The 22,198-nt window shown below is 41.8% G+C and overlaps 1 protein-coding gene across 1 annotated transcript in view; it reads left to right on the forward strand.

Annotated features, from left to right (window-relative positions):
- The first annotated feature begins 8,537 nt into the window (after nt 1-8,537).
- The window catches only part of CDH2 (cadherin 2), a 117,974-nt gene continuing 104,313 nt past the window's right edge, over nt 8,538-22,198 (forward strand). The window contains exons 1-2 of the mRNA XM_068671815.1: nt 8,538-9,200; nt 19,736-19,847. Coding sequence (XP_068527916.1) covers nt 9,126-9,200; nt 19,736-19,847 — 187 coding nt within the window. The 5' untranslated portion in view covers nt 8,538-9,125. The remainder of the gene's footprint in view (nt 9,201-19,735; nt 19,848-22,198) is intronic.

Here is a 22,198-nt window from a genome sequence, read left to right on the forward strand (position 1 = left end):
TTCAAGCAGCATTTTTAAAATTAGAGGGTCATGGAAGAACTAGAACATTTATTAAATGATTGGAAACCTATGAGTTTTAATTAAATACTCAAAGACTTTGCTTCAGTTAGCTTAATGAGGAAAAGTGCAGACTTATCAAATGTAACTGGTCTATAGTTCCAATACCAGGAACAGAAACATGAAAAAGCAACTCTTCAGCTTATTGCTGAAAGAAATAACAAGAGTTATTGTCTGGAAATTAGACAAGTTAGATAAATGCAGTCTAGTCATGACACAGATATTTTTAAAGGAAAGGGTAACCATCTAACAGCACAACTTGCTCCTACATGTAACATTAGATTCTCCAACATCAGTAGTTTTTCAATTAAAGTTGATTTTTTTAAAAGTACCTAGTTCAGGCAGCAATTATTTCAGCAGTATTTTATGACCAATATTACATGAAAGGTCAGCCTATAGACTTTCATTCATTTAATCTAGGATATCTAACATTTCCATTCAAATGATTTTAAAGCAAATCACAAACATGCATAAAGAATTCCTGAAAAACCTTGTGAGGCGTATAAGCAATTTCAATGTTTATTTGTTTTTTCTCCAAAAAAAAAAAAAAGCTATTCTTGGCTGTAGAATAACTACTGTGTAATAGAGATACCACTGGGGTAGCATCAGTCCAGGTAGCAGCAGCACGCAGCTCAATGCTGGATGCAAACTCTTTCTGCGAATCAAAGTGAATGTTCGGGTGTTTAGCCCCTGCTGAGCTCCCTGCTGTTGCCTGCAGTTCTGGAGCTGTGAACAGCTTCCCCTATAGCAGCAGCTGATGTTGCACCTTCTCTGAAGTGGTTCAAAGAAAGGCCCAGGCGTGGCTGAAAATGCGTCTGTCACTGATTTGTGAAGTGAGAGTTTCCACTGAAGAACAATATTCACTGGGAAAAATTAACTGCAACACACAAGACTTGTGGTGGGTTCTGTCACTTTAAAACAAACCTCCATCTCTGCCTTAAAAACATGCCCTGCCTCTGCACAAGTTATTGGCCCTGTTGGGAAAATTACCAGGCAATATTCTTGAGCCTGTGTTACAGTGAGGTCAAAATAAATGATGAAAACGGTCCCCTCTGACTTTAGAATATATAAACAGTGGATGTGATCCATTAGCAGTGGAGAAAAAGTAATAGAGTTTATTTTAAAGCCAAAGAGTCCTAGATTTTTGTTTTTATTTTTGGAATCAGCGTATGTACTGAATAGTGCTCCTCAACACGGAAACAAATTGGGGACTACATTTAAAATAACATACATATTCTACATTTCAACTCCCAGATGCTTCTGTCAAAGCTCTGTTAAAAATGGGACAAATTTTCAAGTATGATGAGCACTCAGCAGCTCCCAAGGGTGCTAAAGGTGAGAAGCAGCAGAGCAAGGTTGATAAGGACGACTGGTGCACATTTAGGAGTTCATCTTGCTGGGGCAGTTAACACCTCAGTCCAAGCAGTCCTCCTACCTCTTGGTCTCACAGTAACAATGCTTTTCTCTTGTTGTTTTTAAATCATCTGCAGGTAGCTTTCTGGGGCACTTTTCAGCAATTTAGCTCCTATTTGACCTAACATGTTGGACTGCATACTGGTGAGGAGGGGTATAAGCGTGTTCCCCTCAGCTCCAGGGATGGAGGCCTCTTGGAAGAGACAAAATGGACAGCTGTGAAGGCTAATAAATCACAGTGCCAGAGGAACAGCTCCTTTTGTTTGAAAGAGCCCAGTTTCAGACACAGCTGTGTCTGCAGAGATCGGTCTTCCCACCATCCCTCTCAAACGTGTTGAGTTGCTAGCTTTCTGCAGGAAGGGCCTGGCGTCATGAGGCCCAAACCCCAAATCTCCATGCTTCCAGGGATCCAGGCTGCTTTAACACAGTTCCCTTAAAGGAGGGTATTCTTCCTCCATGAATCAATGTTTAGAGACTTTCCGAAGTTTAGATTATGACCAAGTTACATAAATTCATACAGCATTTAGGGATATTTTAGATGTGCATTATTGCAAAACAGACAGAAGATCGCCTCAGAAAAGAAAGCCATTTTGAAGTCCTGCTAATGTGAAAATGATTCAAAACAAGGAAGTTTTTTTTTAATCAGATGATTTTTTTTATCATTTCAGATGATTTTTTTTCAATTCCTCTGAAATTATGTAAAATATTGAAGCATGGGTATTTCACTGTGTGTCAAATTTTAACTTGGAGTGAATTTCTGCAGCCAGGTTGCAAACACTTTGAATAAGAATACTAATATTATCAATCTAGTTATCAAATAAAAACAAATTTTCAGGTGCTTGGATCCAAAATGTCCTCATTTTCTAAAGTCTCTGAACTTCTTGCATCCTTGGAACAAACCCTGTAAAATGTGTATTTTAATCTGCAACTTTTGGGAACATTGACTGTGATCTAAAACTCACTTTTTGTAATTGCATTTTCTTTCCTTGAACCAGAAAATGGTATCAACAGGATACCAATTATATTATCATGCTGGGCCACTTTATATTCTACCTTCACATTTTCCTATGGAAAACATAATTATCACTATTATAATCCACTACAAAGGGAGGTATCTGTGAAGTGCAACTACAGCTTATACTGACAACAATTTTTTCACTGACGGAAGCCATATGTTTCTGTCGGCCTGTGAACAAGTAAATCTTAAAGCACTACAATTTTATTTCCAAGAGAAATATTGTCTCAGTCCTCTCCCTCAGTTTACCCTTTGAGACAGCAGTCAGACCCAGCTCCTCCTCCACGCTGTTGGGGCCTTTCAAGGGAGGCAATGAGGACGTGAAAATAGACATCTCTCCCTAGCATCTCTCCGCAGCTTAGTATACCAGAGACTCTTGGAAACACCAGAGCAGCTCCTGCAGTCTCCAAATAGGTTACATCATTTGTTCAATGTAGATGGTTTGTATACAGAATTTTTGCAATACAGAAGCTATTGGAGGAATAAGAGGCATATTAGATGCAGATGGATTCTTCAGGGTATATAGCTATGAAACTCCTCTGAAATACAAAAACCTAATGTTCAGATCAATAACAATGACAGATCTGGTCAACCTTATCAGTGACTGAGAAAGACACAGCCTCAATGTAAGAACTGTACTTCTTCCAAGGTCAGAAAGTCTAAGCTCCGGAGTCTGGGAGTGAAATCCCTCAATGGGATGGCAATAATAATGTTATAACAAAAATAAAATATTTTCCTTAATCTCATTCTTCAAAAAGGACAAACAAAATTTTCTCAAGTTTTCATAAAGCACTTGGCTCAAAACAGCTGGCCAGCACAGAGAATTTCATCTTGTTAACTAATAAAAAAAAAAAAAAAAAGAGGGAGGGGAATGGTAAATGAAAATAAGATTTTGGTATAAAACTCTTAGGCAAATTTAACTACAGATGTTGTTAAAATCTCTGTTTAATAGTGGAAGGGGCAATCCATATGGCAGCTCCCTTTTACAATTTAATTAAAGCAAATTATTATCTATGGTGGTTTACTATAAATAATTAGAGTTCCAGTTTCATAATTTTTATTACCTAGAAGTCAGGAGTAATAAGGTTGATGTGGAAATTTACAACATTTCTTTTTTGAAGGTGTTACATAATTTTTAGAGAAACTAACAGGTATCATGCCAGTAAAATCTGGCTATGGCTAAAGAGAATCTCTGCAGACTGCATTAGTCTGAAAAAGATAAGACTTCTGATCCCAAGACAATAACATGGTTACTAGATTTCAGTGAGATCAAGAAAAAGGAAGTACTTCACTTCAAATAAATAAAAATATTAGCAATTAAAAAAAAAATAAGGTTTCATTTAGTGAAACTAGCTTTTTAAGAGGCAAGCCCAATTCTTTCTATTGGCCTACTCGCTAATGAAATGGTTCTGTGAAACTGTAAAACTTTCTTCTGTGGTGATTAGAAATGATCATAGGCCCTTGTTCCAAGCTTTCATCCTTTCAGTCACGCCATATGATTAGGGTCTTGTTCTGGAAGATAATATTTTGTTGTTGTTGAAGATATATGACTCTGAATAGAGATGCTATGCTGACCAGATCTTTTCCTCTGTCTTGATTTTCAACAGAAAATCTCCAGACCAAACAGTTTTGGGCAGTAATGCTGAATGAGACCCTCTAGAAGAACACACTAAGCTTCACTATGTTGATTTTTAAATCACCAAACATAGGGTATAGACATAAAGCAAATTACACAATATGCAAATATGTTGTATCACAGCTGTACTGCATATGCTCAGCATCTTCTCTATAGAGAAATCCTTTGCAAAATGTACTAGCAATTAACAGAAATGTAAGTGGTGGCAGATATGATTTATCAGAAAAAGCAAAAAAAACATGCTCTTCCACATCATATGTATATATTTTAACATACATAGGATAAAAAGTGATTAATGCTGATGAGGGTTGCTAAAGCAGAAAGAGAACTGCTATATACAACATTTTTTTCATCCTAACCTAGCTGGTTTTCAAAATTGAGCACAACAGCTCACAAACTGCTGCAGCTTTAGTTACCTTTCCATGCCCTGCATTGTCTCGACGTAAGAAGCAGACTGAAGAAACTGGCATGTTAGGTAATGATAGCGCCAGGAAAGCCCATGAAGGTAAATTGGTTAAGTTCTGTAATAAATTAAAAGACACATTCGAGTAAATATTACCTACTCCTAGGACTTTTATTTTTTTTCCTGAAGACTATTTGCCTAAATAAAAGAACAATTAGAACTTTTATTTTCAGTTCTCATAGGTGATAAACATGAAATTGTAAATTAAGAAAAGCACTCAGAACACGTAATTCAAAGGGTCACATTTTTTTTTTTACTGAAGTAAGAGAAAGCAGCTCTAGCAGCAAAGTTCTTAGTACCCCAATTTGAAAAATATTTAAGCTGTTTTGGCATCTACGCCACTCAGTTTTCACTCAGTTTTTCTTTCCCACTTGACACTATCTACATAAAACTGCATTCTCCCTGGCCATGCATGATTATCTACTTCCTAAAACAATTATTTTCAAGTGTTGCCACTGATAAACAACCTTATAATTCAAAAAATCTCCACCCTTGGGAATTTTGGATGTGTGAAGTAGGAAAAAAAAATACTATTTTTGCCATTACTGTGATAAAAAACCTTATTAAGAACCGAATGTCCTCAGAAAGAAAAGGAGATTGCAGGGAATGAACAAGCTATTAATTAGGTGTTTTATTTTGTTTATCAACGACAGATATTTCGTGAGATGTAATGAAGAAAGCAATAAAAGTGGGTAAACTAATATGCCCTTAAGTACTTTTGCTCATTATCTTTATCCCTCCATTATTAATTCTAAATAATGGAGTATGGCCTCCATCTTGTAAATATTTAGGCCTATGAGCAGTGGTATGCAGTGTGTAGTGTGACTGAATTTGCTGAGATCTCCTGTATAAATGTTTGTCAGATCAAGGCCTAAATTGTCAGTAAAGTGCTTAATTTGCATAATTTGAATCGAGGACAGTGGTAGTGGCAGTACCTGGCAGATTAAACATAAGGATAGGCCCACACGGGAAAAGTTCTTTTATTTTTCAAAATATTTGAAGCTGTGAGCACACTAGTATGTTCCAAATTGAAAACATTCATTTTTTACAGAATTTTTATGAACCCTAGGAATGAAAATTAATTTGGACAAGTTGAAAGAGAGACTCAACTCCATGACTAACATGGGAATTACCCTAATCCTCTCTTCAACTTAATCATGGAATTTTAACAAGTTTTTTTTTCTGGAAGCCCTTGAGATCTCCTAGGTTGAACATTAACTTATGTCCATTATTTTTATACTACTTAGAATACACTCACAAATGCAATCTGTGGCTGAGTTATGAGATAAACCCTTCGAGCTCTAAATCACTTGTTTGAATATTGGCCAGAAATCGTCACCATTTGATGACTTTTGCATGATATATGCAAAAAGGGCTGATGATCTCAATTTAGTATCAGTTCTAACTCTGAATCTCCAGCTACGCCCAATTATTGTCAGATTATTTCTGTAAGAAGCTGTTTTCCGGGGCTCATCCTACAGATCAATAGCAGAAGCCCCGAGGAGCCATCCATGTCTCCCAAGAAAAGAAACTCCCAAGTTTCTCCTCTGCTGCGCTCTCCCAGACATATGCCTCTCACCCACAAAAAGATTCAGTGCAGAGATTCTGCCTCAAAAAGTATAAGCCACCCCTGCTCAATTAGTTTCTCTTGATCACAGCACCCAGAACTGGGAAACTCCATGAGCCGGAGGGCACTTTTGGTTACAGCTGTGTAAATGAGGGAAGCCACCTGCTTGATAGAAACATGTTCAAGACTAAAAGATTCAGTAGAACAGTGTTGGTGAGAGCAATTTTTCTGCCAGCGTTACTATTTCTGCTAAGTAATTTAAAGGCAGCAGCAGAACCGTTAAGAGGCATCAGCCAGAGCTCAGATCTGGTAACCTTCCAGATATGCTGCAGAGCCTTTTATTTTTTCAGGCCTGTAGGGATGGATGGGTTGAGGGAATATGAGGGGCCAGGCTCCTCTCCGTGCTAGGTAATTACTCTCGTCAGACAGTTGGTTTATGGAGGTGTTTATATTGTATGCTTTGCATTTTGTAGAGCACTTGTAAAACTGAATAAATGCTCAAACAGAGTAATTAACAAATGTTACTATTATGTCTACCTACCAGAAAACACAAATAGAAATCTGTTACTTGAGGAAAGAGAACATTTCATCAGCAGGCACAAGCAAAATCTCGGGGTAAGGCCTTAGACCTGACAGAGCACACGCTGGTCCGGCAGGTGCCAACTCGGGAAACTCATCCTCGTAACAGGATATACGCATCAGCAGCGCTGTTCCTGCTCACTTTGTCCTAGTCCCAGGTTGACTTTTAATCCAGAGCCTCATTACCAGCCTTCATTTCCATCATTTATTGCTCGTCGCAACTCTTGGTCCACTAACAATTTCATGGGCTATAACTAGTAAAAAAAAAAAAAAAAAAAAAAGGCCGGGGAATGGGATGGGATGGGATGGGATGGGATGGGATGGGATGGGATGGGGTGGGATGGGGTGGGATGGGATGGGATGGGGTGGGGTGGGGTGGGATGGGATGGGGTGGGATGGGGTGGGATGGGGTGGGATGGGGTGGGGTGGGATGGGGGGGCTGTTTTTCTATTCCGGGCTGTCTCCTCGCTTGATTCTCCTCTGCCTTTCGATGCCCTCGGGTGGCTCCTGGCTCGCCCCCGGCCCGGCTGCTGCCGCGGCTCGGCTCGGCACCGGCTGCGCGCAGCTCCCCCGCCGCTGCTGGCTTTTTCTGCCTCTCCCTGACTTGGGTAAACAGCTGCATGGCAGCTCGCAAGCGACCGGTTATTTTCAATTTCGAAGCTAATGAAACCGGCATCGTGCAAGCCTGTACTTACCCCGCCTGTCCCCGACAAAACATAAAAGCAAAGCCGGTGTTTTCTTGCAAAGCCCCGAGCATGGCGTTTTGCGTTATTTTCTAAAGCAGAGAAAGAAGAAAAAAAAAAAAAAAGAAAAGAAAAGAAAAAAAAAAAAGCAGAGATTGAAAGTATTTTACTTGCAAGCTCAAGTGTAAAATAAGATGCTTTAGAATAAATAACACACCATTTAAAATCGACACTTCATGAGATCAGACAATCAAGCCAGATCCTCCCCTTATTATGTCCCGGGCTGGGAGCTCTGGTGCATGGACACAAAACAACTTTGCTCAGTGACCTGCGGGCGAGGGGAGATCTTTGCCAGCCCTGCAAATGACCCAGCACTGATCCCTGCTCCTCTAAGTGCTCGCCCAGCAAGGCTCCCGGTTTCTTTCCGCTATGCACGCTCCCACATTTTTGGCCCCGCGGACTGCGGCGCCGGCCAAGGAGCCTTTGAAAACACTCGCTGATAAATCCAGCAGGTAGCTGGGAATAAAGCGGAGAGCAGGGATGGGGGGGTTAATAACAAGAGGGAATTAAAAAATAACAATAAAAACCCAAAGCACCCCGTGAAGCCGTAGCAGTTGCGAGGAACTTGCGGCGCCGGCAGCAGCCGGGGGGCAGCTGGTGGCGTCCCGCAGCCCCCGGTGGGCTTCGCCCTGCATCCAGCATCCCCCGAGGGGCACCGCGGGGCCGGGCCCTCCCTCCTTCCCTCCCCAGCAAGTTGTGCCCTCCAATTGCAGCACACTAAGTTAGCGGGTCGCGATTTTTTTTTTTTAATTAATTTTTTAATTATTATTATTATTTCCCCCCCTTCCCACCCCCCCGAGGAAGGGCAGCGCACGGTGCTGCATCGGCCGTGCGGCCGGCAGGGAGCAACGGGAGGCGGAGGGGGAGCTGCCAGCAGCAGCAGCAGCAGCAGCAGGAGGCAGGGAGGCAGGCACCGGGCGAGCACACACACACACACACGCACAGAGACACACGCACACTCACGGCAGGCAGAGGCTGCTCGGTATTGTTATCGCTGCGCTTCGGCGGAGGGCTGTGCGTGCAGGGGGAGGGGTGGAGGGAGGAGAAGAAAGAGGGAGAGAGGAAAGTGAAGGGGGAGAGAGAGAGGAGAGCATGCAGCAGGGCTGGGGCCGGAGCAGCGGCGGTGCCGGCACGCCCGGGCTCAGGCGCTGAGCGCGGCGGGGAGGAGAGAGGCGGGCACGATCCGGGCGGGGGCACGGAGCCGGGCACAGCCGCCGCACCGGCCTCCTCCTCCTCCTCCTCCTCCTCCTCCTCCTCCTCCTCGCAGCAGCAGCAGCAGCAGCGACTACTTCTTTCTTATCTCCCAGCCTTTTGTTCGCCCATCCTCCTCCTCCTCCCTGCCCACCCTCTGCACAGCGGGGAGAGAAAAGCAGCCTGACCCAGAGCTGAGTTTCACCCACCCTCCGCCTCCTCTCCTCTCCTCTCTCTCTCTCTCTCTCCCTATCTCTCCCCCCCCCGCCGCATCGCTGCCCATGAGCTAGAGCGGCAGGCGGCAGCTCAGCGCCGCGGCAGGCAGGCAGGCAGGCAGGCGGGGGCACACAGCCGGTGCCCGACCCTTCCCCGCTGCACCCCTCGCCCCGCTCCGCCGGGCTCCAGCCGCGCTCCCGGGACTGCCGGGGGCCGCCCTGCCGCCGCCGCCCCTCCTCGCCTCCATGTGCCGGGCAGCGGGAGCGCCGCCGCGGATCCTGCCGCCGCTGGCGCTGCTGCTGCTGGCGGCCCTGCAGCAGGTAAGCGCGGCCGGGCTGCGGCTCCTTTGTTCCCCGCCGGGGGACCGGGGGGGGAAGCGGGGAGAGGCGGCGGGGGGCAGCGGGGAAGGCGGCAGCCGCCGTCGTGCCGGACACCTGCTCGGGGGGCAGCTGCGGGGAGAGGGGAGGGAGGGGGTCCGCGGGGTGCCCCCGTCGGTTTGGGGACGGCAGGTGCCGTGGTGGTGGTGGTGGTGTTTGTGGGGGGGGGGGGTGGTCCGGCTCCCGCTTTGTCGCCGCGGGGGACAAAGTAGCGGAGCGCGCCCCGCGTGGGGAACGGGGCGGCGGCGGGTCCCGAGACCCTCCTCGGGCTGGGGAGGGGGGCGCTCCGCCGTGCCCCGCTAATCCCTTCCCGGCGAGAATTTAATCAGCCCGCACGGGGAGGGGGGGGAGTGGAGTGGAGGGGGGATTTCCAGCGGGACGGGCCCGGGCTGCGAAGTGCTGAACGCGGGGGGCGAGTCCCGGCTCCCCGCCAGCTCCGGGCTGCGTGGAAGGGGGTGGCCGAAGGGGTCCCGGTGGCCGGCGTGTGCCCCCCCGGCGGCTTTGTGCTGTCGGGGCTGGGCGGAGGGGGCGGTAAATCTGAGGGACAGATGGCGCAGATCAGCGCCTCTTAACGGCACCGACGGCCGGGGCATTTCTGCCGGGCTGGGGAGGGGGGAAAGAGCCCCGGGGGGGGGGGCGGCCCCTGTCCATGGTGAGCGCCGGGCCGGCAGCGACCCCGCTGTCCCCCCGCTCCCTGAGGGGGGGGCCCCGGCTTCTGCTCGCTCCGGGCGGAGAGGTGCTGAAATGCTGGTCCGCGGCGGCCAGGGGTTTTCTCCCTCTTCTTTTGGGGACCCGGGGCTGTCTGTCTGTCCGTCTGTCCGTCTGGCGTGGCGGAGCAGTGTCCGGCTGGCCCTCCGCGTCTCCCACGTGAAAGCAGCCACCCTGCTCGAAAACTTGTGATGTGCCTACTTCAGGATTGTTTTTTTTTTTTTTCTTTCCTTTCCTTTTTTTTTTTTTTTTTTTTTTTCTCTCAGTACCCAAAACCTTCAGTACAGACGGCTTTTGATTGGGTTTATTTTTTCCCTTCGTGCTGCTGCTTTTTTTTTTTTTTCACAAGTCCTCATGTGTTGTTTATCATATGCGCTTCCACTTCTGTTTAGTTTGCCTATCTCAATAAATCTTTAAAGCACAAATTCTGCAGTAAGCTTTTAGTCCATCTTTTTTATTTATTTATTTATTTTCCTACCCAGGGCAGGTTTGAAATTAAAGCACAAGCTATGAATTAAGGACAGGAACTAGACTCGCTGCTTTTATGTATCACTCAGTGTCACTGGCATGTTACGGTTGGGGAATCCAATTTCCCCCTTGTTTGGGTATCCATTAAATCAGGTTAGGGTTGATTTTTAATAGTGTGTTACAAAATTGGAACTTGGGTATGAAATCAGATTTATAGACCTGTGTCTGTACAACGCTTTCATTTAAAAGCTTTTTTTTTCTTTCATGCATACTGCCAAGAACCCTTAAAAGCAAGATGCAGCAGTAACTTTTTTTTTCTTTTGCCTTGATACCTGCTACTTTTGGTTTTGTACAGGGTTGTTTACATATGATTCTTCTGACATGTTGGACCTTTCTACTTTTTATTTTTCTGTCTCCAAACCTTTACAACAAAAGAGCTCTCTACCTTTATTTTCTGAAGTTATTGATCACTTTGGCATTCATCAGTGCTGTAGAAAAGCAGACATGGAATTGCTTGATCATAACTGGAGGCACACTTTAAGTCAGATCCGTGGGTTCTGTTGCTGTTCAGGAAATAGGGCTTTAGGTTTTTGGCAACGCGTAAGGTGCATGGGATGCAAGAGAATGTCAACTGCACTTTATTTTGCTGATTAACTAGATCAGTATGAGTCTGGAAGTACTATGTGAAAAACCTGACAGAAGGGAGGATAAAAGGAGTGAGATTTGCTTTTCTGTCCAAAACATCAGCTGTTCTTGGAACAGGGTAACAACAAGATGGGAGGGAGAAGTACTGGGAAAGCTAGCCTGGGAGGTTTATAGGAATGAAACTAAGGTCAGTTAGAAATCAACTGGAAAATGAAACAGAATTTAAGTGCTCAAAAAGGGAATAGTCTGTTTTTATGTACAAGGGGATGGGATCACTCTGTGGGTGTTGTCCATTTCTTAATCAGAAACAAATAACAATGCAGTTACGGAGCCCTTTGCATGTAGGAGACTGGTTTGAATTCGAATTAGGATGACAGAGGATGTAAGTTATTACTCTCTGCAGGCAGTTTTGGTCTTATTCCAGGTCTTAGCAAATGTATCCAGGTGATAAAACTACTACCCTAAATGACACTCCTGTTAAGCTGCCTCAGCTGTGAATCCAATGATTGAATTTCTTGTCAGCCAAACCACCCTCTTACCTCTAGCACTTGTCTCTGGCAGAACCAAGGGTGAGGCATATTAACGCAGTTTTGCGCAGAAGTAGCAGCGAGATCTTTTATTCTGGATGCATCTTCTGTCTCTCATCATACACGTGGCTCAGATTTTATTTCTTTTAATCGGTCTATTTTAAGTAGTATAGTAAATACGTGATTGTGTAACCACAAAAATGAGTTCAAGGGTGTCTCTCTATTAATGAGTCGGACTCAAACATCATTACTCCTTTGAAAGTGAATTGAGTGCATTTTATAACACTTTTCATAAATTCCAGAACAGAATACGTATATGAGTGGCTCAGCCTTTTTGGATGTGGATCTTTGTGTTCTGTTTTTGCTTCATCTTCAAAGACTTAATCTGAAAACTTAAATGTGGCAGGATACTGCAGTAAAGAGCTCTCTCCTCCTTGTCTGTCTGGTCTAGGTGATAGTGATGCCTCTGACACGTCCTCAAAATTCCAATAATTGTAGAAAATACATGTACTTTTTAGAAATCTCTTTTTAGATATTAGACTGGATGCATTACTTTAAAATACATATTTGAGAAATGACTTTTTTTTAAGTGCTTTTTGTATCTGTTATAGGACACGTTGATTCAGTAGACAATGAATTTTTTGAATTGAAATCAATGGTTGACAAAACAGGAGATCATTTTCTGTATTAAACAGTTCTTATTCTCTAAACAGATATTATAGCAAGGTCATAAATGTATATTATACTTACGTAACAGAAAGTATACATTCTCTTGTATTGTCAACTTATGTATTTTCAAATTAGTAAATCATATGTTTTCTAGAAAGCCTTCTGCTCTCTCCCTTTGTGTGTTGTATTGCTACCTAGGCGTGCAATTTAATGTAAGGAGAAGTCAATTAAAGACAAATTTGTAATTTTTATGATACCTGTTTTAAAATATTGCCCTAAATTACTGTATTGTTGAACTACATCTAGTTGAGAACATGTAATTGAAAAACTTAACCATTTATTTTTTTTCTTTCTGCTCCCAGAAATTGGAGAAACTCCCAGAAACATCATTAGAAGAGTCCTGTCATGTCCCATCTTAATTATTTTTGATGACACTTTTATGTCAGTAATTTCAATTATTAATTTTTTTAATAACTGAACACTGTAATACATAAGAAAATTTATGTGGTAGTAGTGTAGTGAGTATATTTAAAAATAGCTTGAGGAAGTTGTGAGTAAAGTTATTTTTACTCATTACAGACAGTCTTGCGTAAGGGACTTTTTGTCATGTGGTAGGGAGCAGGAACTGTTGAATGGCTTTTATTGCATGAATAAGAGGATCATTTGATAGTAAAACTTTCTGTCACTGTTTTTTTTTTTTGTTTGTTTGTTTTTGTGAATGCTTTTTAATTGAAAAGCAAACAAACAAAACCTTCCAATATTTTACCAGCTAGCAGTGACACTCGACAGGATAAGAATTTTATTTACTTTAAACAATGTACACATGTAAAACATCAGTTTGTTCCAGTAAGAATCAGAACCTCTGAAGTTCCTATGTAAAAAAAAAAAAAATACTTATTTGTTTGTTCGTTATAAAACATAGGAGGAACATGTAGTATCCTTACTTAATACATTTTGTACGTCTGCTAGCTCAGTGATGCTAGTTGTATACAAGATATAATGGGACAAATCACAGATGATTGATGAAGGTGGAAAGAATACTTAACGTATTTTGCACTAAAAATGATCATTATAATAACAATTTTCCTAACCTACCACTGAACTGAGACTGGTTGGTCAAGTTAATATTGGTATAGGCAGAGGTGAGCCTTGAGAGAACTTCACAAAAAAGGTGTTATGCATTCATGTGGGATGAGTTTCAGGAGGATTTGTGTTTTGTTAAAGAGCATTTTGTAGTTTGTGACTGATCAAAGGACTTTTTTCATCTGGGTGCTGGACTGTGTTCCAGTTTCTTGTGCTTTCTTGTGGCAGCAGCAGATCGCTATATGACCTAATCTGCGTGATTCATAATTTGATAATTTGATTTGATCCTGCAGTTCTCTCTGAAAGATCATGGGAGCTCTGTCTGAATAAAGAAGGAAAATTAGGCTTTCTATTTTTAATTGGCTTTTGAAAACAGATACAGGATCTGCAGCTTCCAAGATGGAAGGTACATCACTGCCAAGTCTTTTCAACATTTCACTTAAACTATTTGGTTTTAGTCAGTATTCATGTATTTAATTAAGTATCGTATATCCAGAAGGTGCATTTATCCTCTCCTCTAGGCACTCCTTGACATATTTAAAAATATATTTTTACCAACAGACTCCTCTAGGGACTCCTCCATTCCTTATAATTAGCATATAATTATCACCCAGCAGCTGAAGACATAGTTAAAATTTTGTGATTCCCCCAAAAGAGTTCTTCCAGATAAGCCTTGTAAGGCCTCCCCTGAAGGTCAGAAAAACCCAGAGCCCTCCTGTTTACATCACCAGCAGTTTTCATGGGCAGAGGTGCTGAACATGTGCAACCTCTATCAAAGGGAGGAAGTTTCGTTTTTTGAAGAAATGAGGATGTGTAGTCAATCATAGGCCCAATTTTATTTGTTTATTTATGCAGTACAGAAGTGTGACTTAGACTTAACAGAAATTCTGTTTGGTTTTAGTCTTCCAGCTGAATTTTTAAGATATTTTTTTCCTCTGCTAGCAACACTGCTTGTCTAGAGAATCTCATTTTAGAAGGTGCACTGCTCCTAGTTGAGGGAAGGGGGAAAACTCCACACCAGATTTCAGCTTTGTATCAGATATGCCCATAGATGTCTCCACATCTAGTAAAGCAAATGAAGTGAGTCTTTGTTTCTCAATTAAGGCTAACAGAAGAAACTGTGGGCGTCATGGTTTGTGAGACTCTCAAAGTTGCAAAAGTACAGTAACCTATGGTAAACAGCGGTGGCCTAAGGCCATTTTAAAACAAATTATATAGTAGAAGTTGTAGATCCTGTTGTTTAGGGAAAGTGTTTAAGAGTCTTGAGAAATGGTTCAAGAAGCTGGATTTCTGGGGTTGCTGAAAAATGGGTAACTCAATGACCTCCGGGAGAACTTGGTCTGGCACTGACTCGGGAAGCTGTTGGCTTCCAGAACAGTTTGAATGAAAGGCACTTTTCTTTCTCTCCAGTTGCAATCCACAGTTGAAAACAAATTGTACTTTACTATATTTTTTGGAGTACTGTGCAACTGTCTTAAGTAGTGTGGAGGTATAAACTGTTGCAGCTCTTTGCAATAAATCAGAGATTATGGGAGAGATAATGAACTATTTTGAAGTTTTGCACCCAAAGCACATCAGAGATGTGGCTATGATCCTCCTGTGGTCTTTCATATGTCTTGTTATGTTTTGATGGTTAGTAAAACCTCATCCTAAGATCCACCTGGTATAGCATATTGCATCATGTCAGATGATGTATTAAGACAAAACTAAAAATGGGTAAAACAATCTCTAGAGTTAGGTAAGTTGTAAATGAATGCTGGGTATAATTTTGGCCTTTAAATTAATGAAGAAACACCCAGTCTCTAAACACAGTCACAGATGTTTCTGTGATCTGTGCTCAAGTTTAACATTACTGTCACAATTGCAAATTAATGTTGCTTATTAAGGAGGGAGAGCTCAAATACCCAGTTCCTGCTCTGTCATACGTATAATTAGTAAGACTTTGTTTTGAGCTTCACACGATAATGCCCTTTGAATTGGCTGGACTTGGCAACTAGCAGCTGTAATGCATCCAATTATAAGTGTATAGGATGATATTTTCTCTGATGCATACCCTTCCATTTCTTATTTGACTATGTAGGCTTATTTTCCTATAGGAGTTAGCTATATTGAGCATAAAAGAAAGAAGTCTTTCAGGAACAACTTCCCTTGTGTTCTGTTACAATCAATATTAAGAAATCTGATGTTGTAGTACACGCAAATGCAAACAGTGCAAAAGCAGACACTTTGATATTTCAGATAAATAGATTCTGCTGAACTCCAGTGGTGTATGGCATGTGCACAAGGAACAAGACCAGCCCTGTTTGAAAGCAGTATTTAAGAGCCCAGTTCTACAAATGTAGGATGCGTGTTGTGATAGGAAGTCGCTTCTGTAGTCATGTGGTGAGCTTGCATTTTTAAATAGTTGGAGCATTTTTTTACAGAACTGCATTCTAAGTGTGTCTACATCCTAGAAAGTATGAAAATTGGAGAGACATAGTAGTCCAAAACCATCTATGCTAATGAAACAATCCTATCTTTCTGTACTTCTTTCAATTTACAGTCTTTACACAAGTGTGAAGACTGTATTGTTGGAAGAATCTTAGTGATGATGTTCAGAACACATATAAACATGATTCCATTACAGTTATGCAGTTGAGATTGTCATCAGTTTGTTTGTTTGTTTTGTTCTGTTTTGTTTTCTAATTGAGCTGGAATACTTCCTGGAAATTAAGCCACAGGTTTCTAGATACCCAAGTATTTGGATATTATGTTAATGTAACTGAGGAGTAGGGTACAAAAATGGCAGGCTTACCAACTATACTAGAATGTTCTGTTAATTGATTGAAAAGTAACTTTGACATAAGACTTCTAATTTATGTCATGTTGATTTGTGATTGCAGTTTGCCTTTTGCATTTGATCTGAGATCTACAGTAGTGAGTTTGTACTTGAGTACCACACTACTTGAGTTTGTGAGTTCTTGCACCAAGGTTGAGTAGGTGTTCAGTATCTGGAGATAGTAATGTTTGTTACTCGTTCTGCAGTTAAAAGTGACTAAATAAGCTAGAGGGGATCAAGAAAGCAAACTAGTTCTTCCATGGTAACTATTTTGCTTTAGCAAAGTCCATTAGTACTTAAGAGAAGAATTTTCCAAGTGCTGAGCTTGTTCAAAGCTTTGTAGCTCCATTAAGTAGGTTTTATATGGGCAGAAGCTAAGGTAATTACTTTCCATCATAAAAGATAGTTTTTCAGTAGTGTCCTTGTGTAGATGAACGTACAAGTAATATTATCTTATGTTCAAAATAGTCTTGGGAATTGTACTAATCACACAAAATCCTGTAAATTACAGTAATGTGCCCCCATAATCTTCACTAGCTTTTCCCTTTTGCCCCAGATAAGGGGATAAAAATATTTCAGCATCATCTTTTGCTTAGAGTTAAAATGGTTTAAGTCACACAGTACTCTTAGGCTGAACTTGATATGACCCAGTCTGTCTGAAGCTACAACTTCTACTTAATTCCAAATGCTTAACAGAGGGCGATAAAGAATTGCTGAAAATTTGAATTCTTCCTTCCCTTGTGTTTTTATTCTCAAACAATCTTTACAAAGGACTGTTTTCGGAGAGTAGAGTACAGTCTTTTGTCTCCGGATAAAATTGATGGCTGAAAATGAAAGAATAAAGAAGGCTCTCTATTCATGTCCCCACGTCTTTGTTTCAGTGGGCATTGTTTCAGTTTATAAGAGTTGTTTAGTACATATAGATTGTTGGAAAGGCTGAAAGATTCCCAGGCGCATCAGTGCAGACTTGTTATAAAATCCTGTTATCTCCTCAGCTGCCCACCCAGGACCTTTTTTGTTTCAAGGATATGATGAAAGGCTATTTTTTCTTCTCTATCACATTTGCTTTGAGGTCACCTTTTATGCAGTAGTTTAAACAAGTCTTACTGTTTTTCTTTCAAATTATAGAAACTTTACAAAACCTGTGATTTGAGTTCTAAAGCTGAGGAAACTAGCAGCTGGAATCGCAATTATTTTTGATTTACTGTGTTTTCATCTTTAAAAACATCAGCGTTTGAAAGGGCTAGGTTCCAGCTTTGCAGCTGACACAGTCTCCTGGTCATTTAAGCCTCCTTCCTTTCTTTCAGTATTTGTGTGTTTGGTTTCTCTTTAACCATATAAAAACTTAAAAGTACTTACGTAACTCTACACAGGTGAGCAACCTGTGTAGTGTGTAAGTCAGAGAGAAACCCCTGTCACAATTTAAGTTAACTGGACACCTGGTAATTAATTACAAGTTCTTGTCCTGTGTGCTTACCTAGGTAGCATACTAACTTGGAAGTGGGCAGTTAATGTTAATTTTTATTGCTAGTGTAAGTGTTGAGCTGCTTGGTTAGGATCATGTAGGTGTAAGTGCATCTGACTGTGCTACGAATCCCTCCTCGTATTAGTGGTAAAATTATCCTAATAGGAATTGGCATGCTGAGCTTGGCCTCACGTGTCAGTGGAGAGGACGCATTTCTGCTGGATTCCTCTTCCCTGGAAGACAGCCTTGTTGACAGCTTCTGATGAAGAAAGCTTCCACTCCTGGAGTGCCACCAGTTGGCTGTCCTGCTGCGTACCACAGCATACTGCCTTCTTGGGTTTGCCACGTAGTGGTCTGGATAAGCGTGCCTCTGTCAAAAAGGGATTTGGTTTATAGACAGCACGCAGTTAAACGCGTGGAAGCTAATCTCAAAAATTTTGATTGTGCTAAGACACAGAGCAGTCGCAGATAGCTGCGTGCTTGAAAAATTCCAGTTAAAAGTGCTGATAAACCCGTAGGCAGACTGCAGATCGTGGGCTGCAGCCCTCTTACCAAGCATGTCTGGAGCCAAGAGCGCAGCAGTAATGTAAAATTGCAGTGCTCGACCTCCAGGCCCAGTGAATCTTGCCTTCCAAACAGGTGGCACAACCACTGCAAGAGGTGATGAGCGCTCTTCCTCCACTGCGTGGGAAGTGCACGGTCCTTGAGCTTAGGATTTCAGTGTCTAATACCCTGAATGAGTGCTCAGGAAGGTGGTAAATGGGTGTAGCACCATCATCTCCTCTTTCTCTCTTTTTTTTTTTTCTTTTTTTCCTCCCCTCCCTGTTTCCTGTTGGGCTTGCTTTGCTAAGTGTATGCAAGCATGCTTACATGGCCCTGAGCAGATCGATTGATGGAAACCCATCTGGGAAAGTAAAAAGGAAAATCTAATTAAAAGTCTTGATCAGATTTAGGTATAAAATCGCAGCACAGTCGCTCGTGTTGTCAAAGACCATGTGCTACATCTGGGCGTGCACATGGATAGGCTTTTATTTAGCATGGGGGCGTTCGTCAGGTTTTGCAAGGGGTTTTAGGATGTCTCTGACAGAGATTGGCATAGGCTGGTGTGGGGCCTTGTGTGGTCTGAAGGGGTTTTGCTGTGCTTGGTCATTTAGGCACATGGAAGCTTGGCTGTTGTTTTGTGCAGCACTAAAATGAGACAAAAACAATCCACTGAAAAGAAATCTTAAACTTTTGCCACAGAAAACTGGATTTTTTATTTTTTTTTTCACTTAGCAGCAAAATGTCCTGAAACTAACTTAGCAATCAGAATGATGTTTTAAATGTGGAACTCCAGAGAACAAAAAAAAGTTTCCACATGCTGTTGTATTATAGGTCTTAATAAAAAGTCACTGATGAAACTTTTGAAAATGTGAGTTGAAGGGAAACTTTCTTACAAGTGAGAGAACAAACAGTTTCAATGGCTTGTCTTTAGCCTTGTTGTGCAAATTTAATAATGAGCTGCTCTCTTTCTAACTTAACATTCCTTTGAAATAGATGGGGATTGATGGGGATTGTGTTTTAAACGTTTGACTTCCTACGGTATCTGTTTAAATACTAACATAAATGTAAGTTCTGTTAAGTTACTGCAAATGTAGCACTCTATCTTAAGATACTGGTACTGGTGCAACCTCACATGCAAGTACTCTAAATAAAGCATTTTAAATCAGTAGCTGAAGTCTTTCCTGTCAAATCTATCTGGCGGTGGAAAAAGTTGCTGTTTGGTTTTGTGTAACATTTATTTCCAGAGGAAGGAATGTTTTTGTTCCCCCTACGTTTCCACTTTGGTCTCAATGGCTGATTTAGTTGAAATGTTCAGTTGTCAGAAGAATCAAGATTGTGTATTATTTAGATCTTACCAGACAAGTGGGACTTGTTCCTTCCATTCCAGTTATCAGAGAGATTAACCCTTTGCCCTTGGACTTCTAATTGCAGTCGTTTAGAAACAAAGATGCTGTTTGTACAAGATAGCAGCAAAACGGAGTATGTGCCAACTGGAATGTTTCTCTGGTGAATGAGGGTTGCAATATTACATAAATTTTATTTTGCATTTCAGGCACCAATAAAAGCAGCTTGTGAAGACATGTTGTGCAAGACGGGATTTCCTGAAGATGTTCACAGTGCCGTCGTGTCGAGGAGCGTACATGGAGGACAGCCTCTACTTAATGGTACTGTTAGAAAAGATGTTTTGGCTTTTATTTCCTAGAATATTCACCATAAATCAGTCTGGAGCGTTTTCATTCTTAGGATGCAAACGCTTTCAGGAAGGAACATCTGCTCTTCTGTGTTTGTTTTTTGATTATTATCATAGGACTTAGAAAATCTGTTGGCATTAAAGGTAGCACATGCACCTATATTGACTGTAAATACTGTATTGCAAGCATCCCCGTGATAGTGCACTAATCTTTCTCAGAATAGTGTTGCCACTGATACTTTCTATTACAAATGTTGAACTCATATGTCATCAGCCTATAATTAGAACCCATGTATGAGTGACAAAAAGGTGAAGAAAGTTTCTCTTCTGCTTTACAGTTCCCATAGAAGCACTGCAGTTATGCCTAGCCTTTGTTCTCAAATTAATGTGGGGATGGTTCCTTTACTAGGGAACTGTCCTGGGCAGCAGTCTTAATGATACTGGAGTTCCCACAGGAGGGTAATGGCCACAGCCCTGCCTCTCCATATGTATTTGTTGGACAGGAGGCGGCAAGTCTCTGACCGCATGTAGAGAATTAAGTGATTATGCTCCTTATGTACCTGCCTAAGATGGGGGAAACAACCACAGGCAACAGCACCGGAGCGGATACTTTAATAAAGACAACAGCATACGTTGATTGCTTCTTCCTGGTGACCTGAGGAGAGGCACCTTTGGAAAGCAAGACACGGGATGGGGAGCAACACCGAGCGTGGTTGTCTGTGAGCCCTGCTCAGTGACCACTGCTCTCAGGGCTCGGTGAGGAGCCCTGCCAAGAGGCGCAGTGGTAATGCCAGTGCTATCTCTTGGACAGAGCGCTGCTGCTTCACCCTGGCACGTATCTGTGTCTGAATGGCACCGTGCCCAGAACAAGGCTAGCCAAGTCCCCAGCTAGCAGCAGGCTCCACCAGTGCAAGCCCTCGCCTCTGTGCGGGATGCACTGAAGTCAGTAGGTCTGTCCATGTGCCCAGGAGTCGTCCAGGTGGAGAATTGGGTTCACTGCCCTTTTTATGTCTCTTTCCTTCAGGGGTAGAGTAGTCATCTGTGTAACATAGAGGCATGTGCTCTGAACCTTTCGTAGACTTCCCAAGCAGCTAAGTTTCAGCATAAAATTTTATGGAAGAATAACGTTTTTAAAAATGTGTTAATTTAACTGTTTTATAAAATGCTAGCATCAATGTTGTAGCTTTCTTCCATCTAATTCTGAAATTGTGGAACTAAGAACATCAGTTTTAGACAGTTTCAAACACATCTTAAGGACTAATTTAATTTTTCTCTCGCAAATAAATATGGTTACACAGATCAAGACACTTAAATGAAAAAATTCTAATGAGTCTACAAAAGAAGCAAACAAAGCTATAGTCTTGATTTTACATGCTGCATGTATCAGTATTTCTCCTTAATTATATTTTTAATTATATTTTTTCTCCTCAATTATATTTTTACAGACCTGTGTTGTGCTTTTGAGTAGTGGAAACTTGAATGCAGGATTAATTGATTAGCTTTAGTCTATCTAAATTTAAGTTATTAAAGTTTTTTCTTTTCAGTTCCAATAAATTGTATTTTACCACCATAGACTTTTGCTTTTTTGAAGAACAGCTTAGAAATTCATGCATTAAGTTACACGTTCTGCCAATTGAGAAAATAATGAAAAAGAAAGAATTTACCTCACTGTTCCAAGCAGGAGTTAATATAAGGCTCTGCAGTAGCCATTGGCACTGAGAACTCCTTTGGTAGATGATACACAAACCTGGAGCAAGGGGCAGAAGCAGCAACAGGTAGCTCAAAAGGCAACTGCTTTCCAAAGGTGCTGTCTTGAAACCACTGTTTGTTACTGATAAGTTATGCTGTTGATTGATTAATCATCAAATGGAGATGACACAGTATTGAGATCTACCTTGTCACATGAAAGCTGTCTTTAGTGTTCATGGAATCGACCCTTTCTGCAGTTTCTTTCATTTTTTTTCTACTAGCTGGGAACTGCAGTGAACTGCCAGCTAATTCCTTCTTAGCATTACTCATACGAATCCAATGATAATGACTGACCAGCCTTAGCTGTTTTTGAACTAGTAACATACCGATGGAAAACTGACTTCCTTTTTCATTACTCATCACAGTCACACAGTCCCTCCTGTTGCTTTTTAAAATTTTGATGTGAGTGAGGCATACCGTTGATTTGTCCTTGAATGGTATTAAAATGCATAGCATTTTAGGGAAGTAGGAATAAGAAAAACCTTGCAGAGCATACAGTGTATATCACATCGTATCAACCGATTTTGAAATGACCTGGGGGAGTTTGTTTCCTGCTACCATTTCCTCAGTTGAATT

This window comes from Anas acuta, chromosome 2 (assembly GCF_963932015.1).
Source record: "Anas acuta chromosome 2, bAnaAcu1.1, whole genome shotgun sequence".
In the NCBI taxonomy this organism is placed as follows: domain Eukaryota; kingdom Metazoa; phylum Chordata; class Aves; order Anseriformes; family Anatidae; genus Anas; species Anas acuta.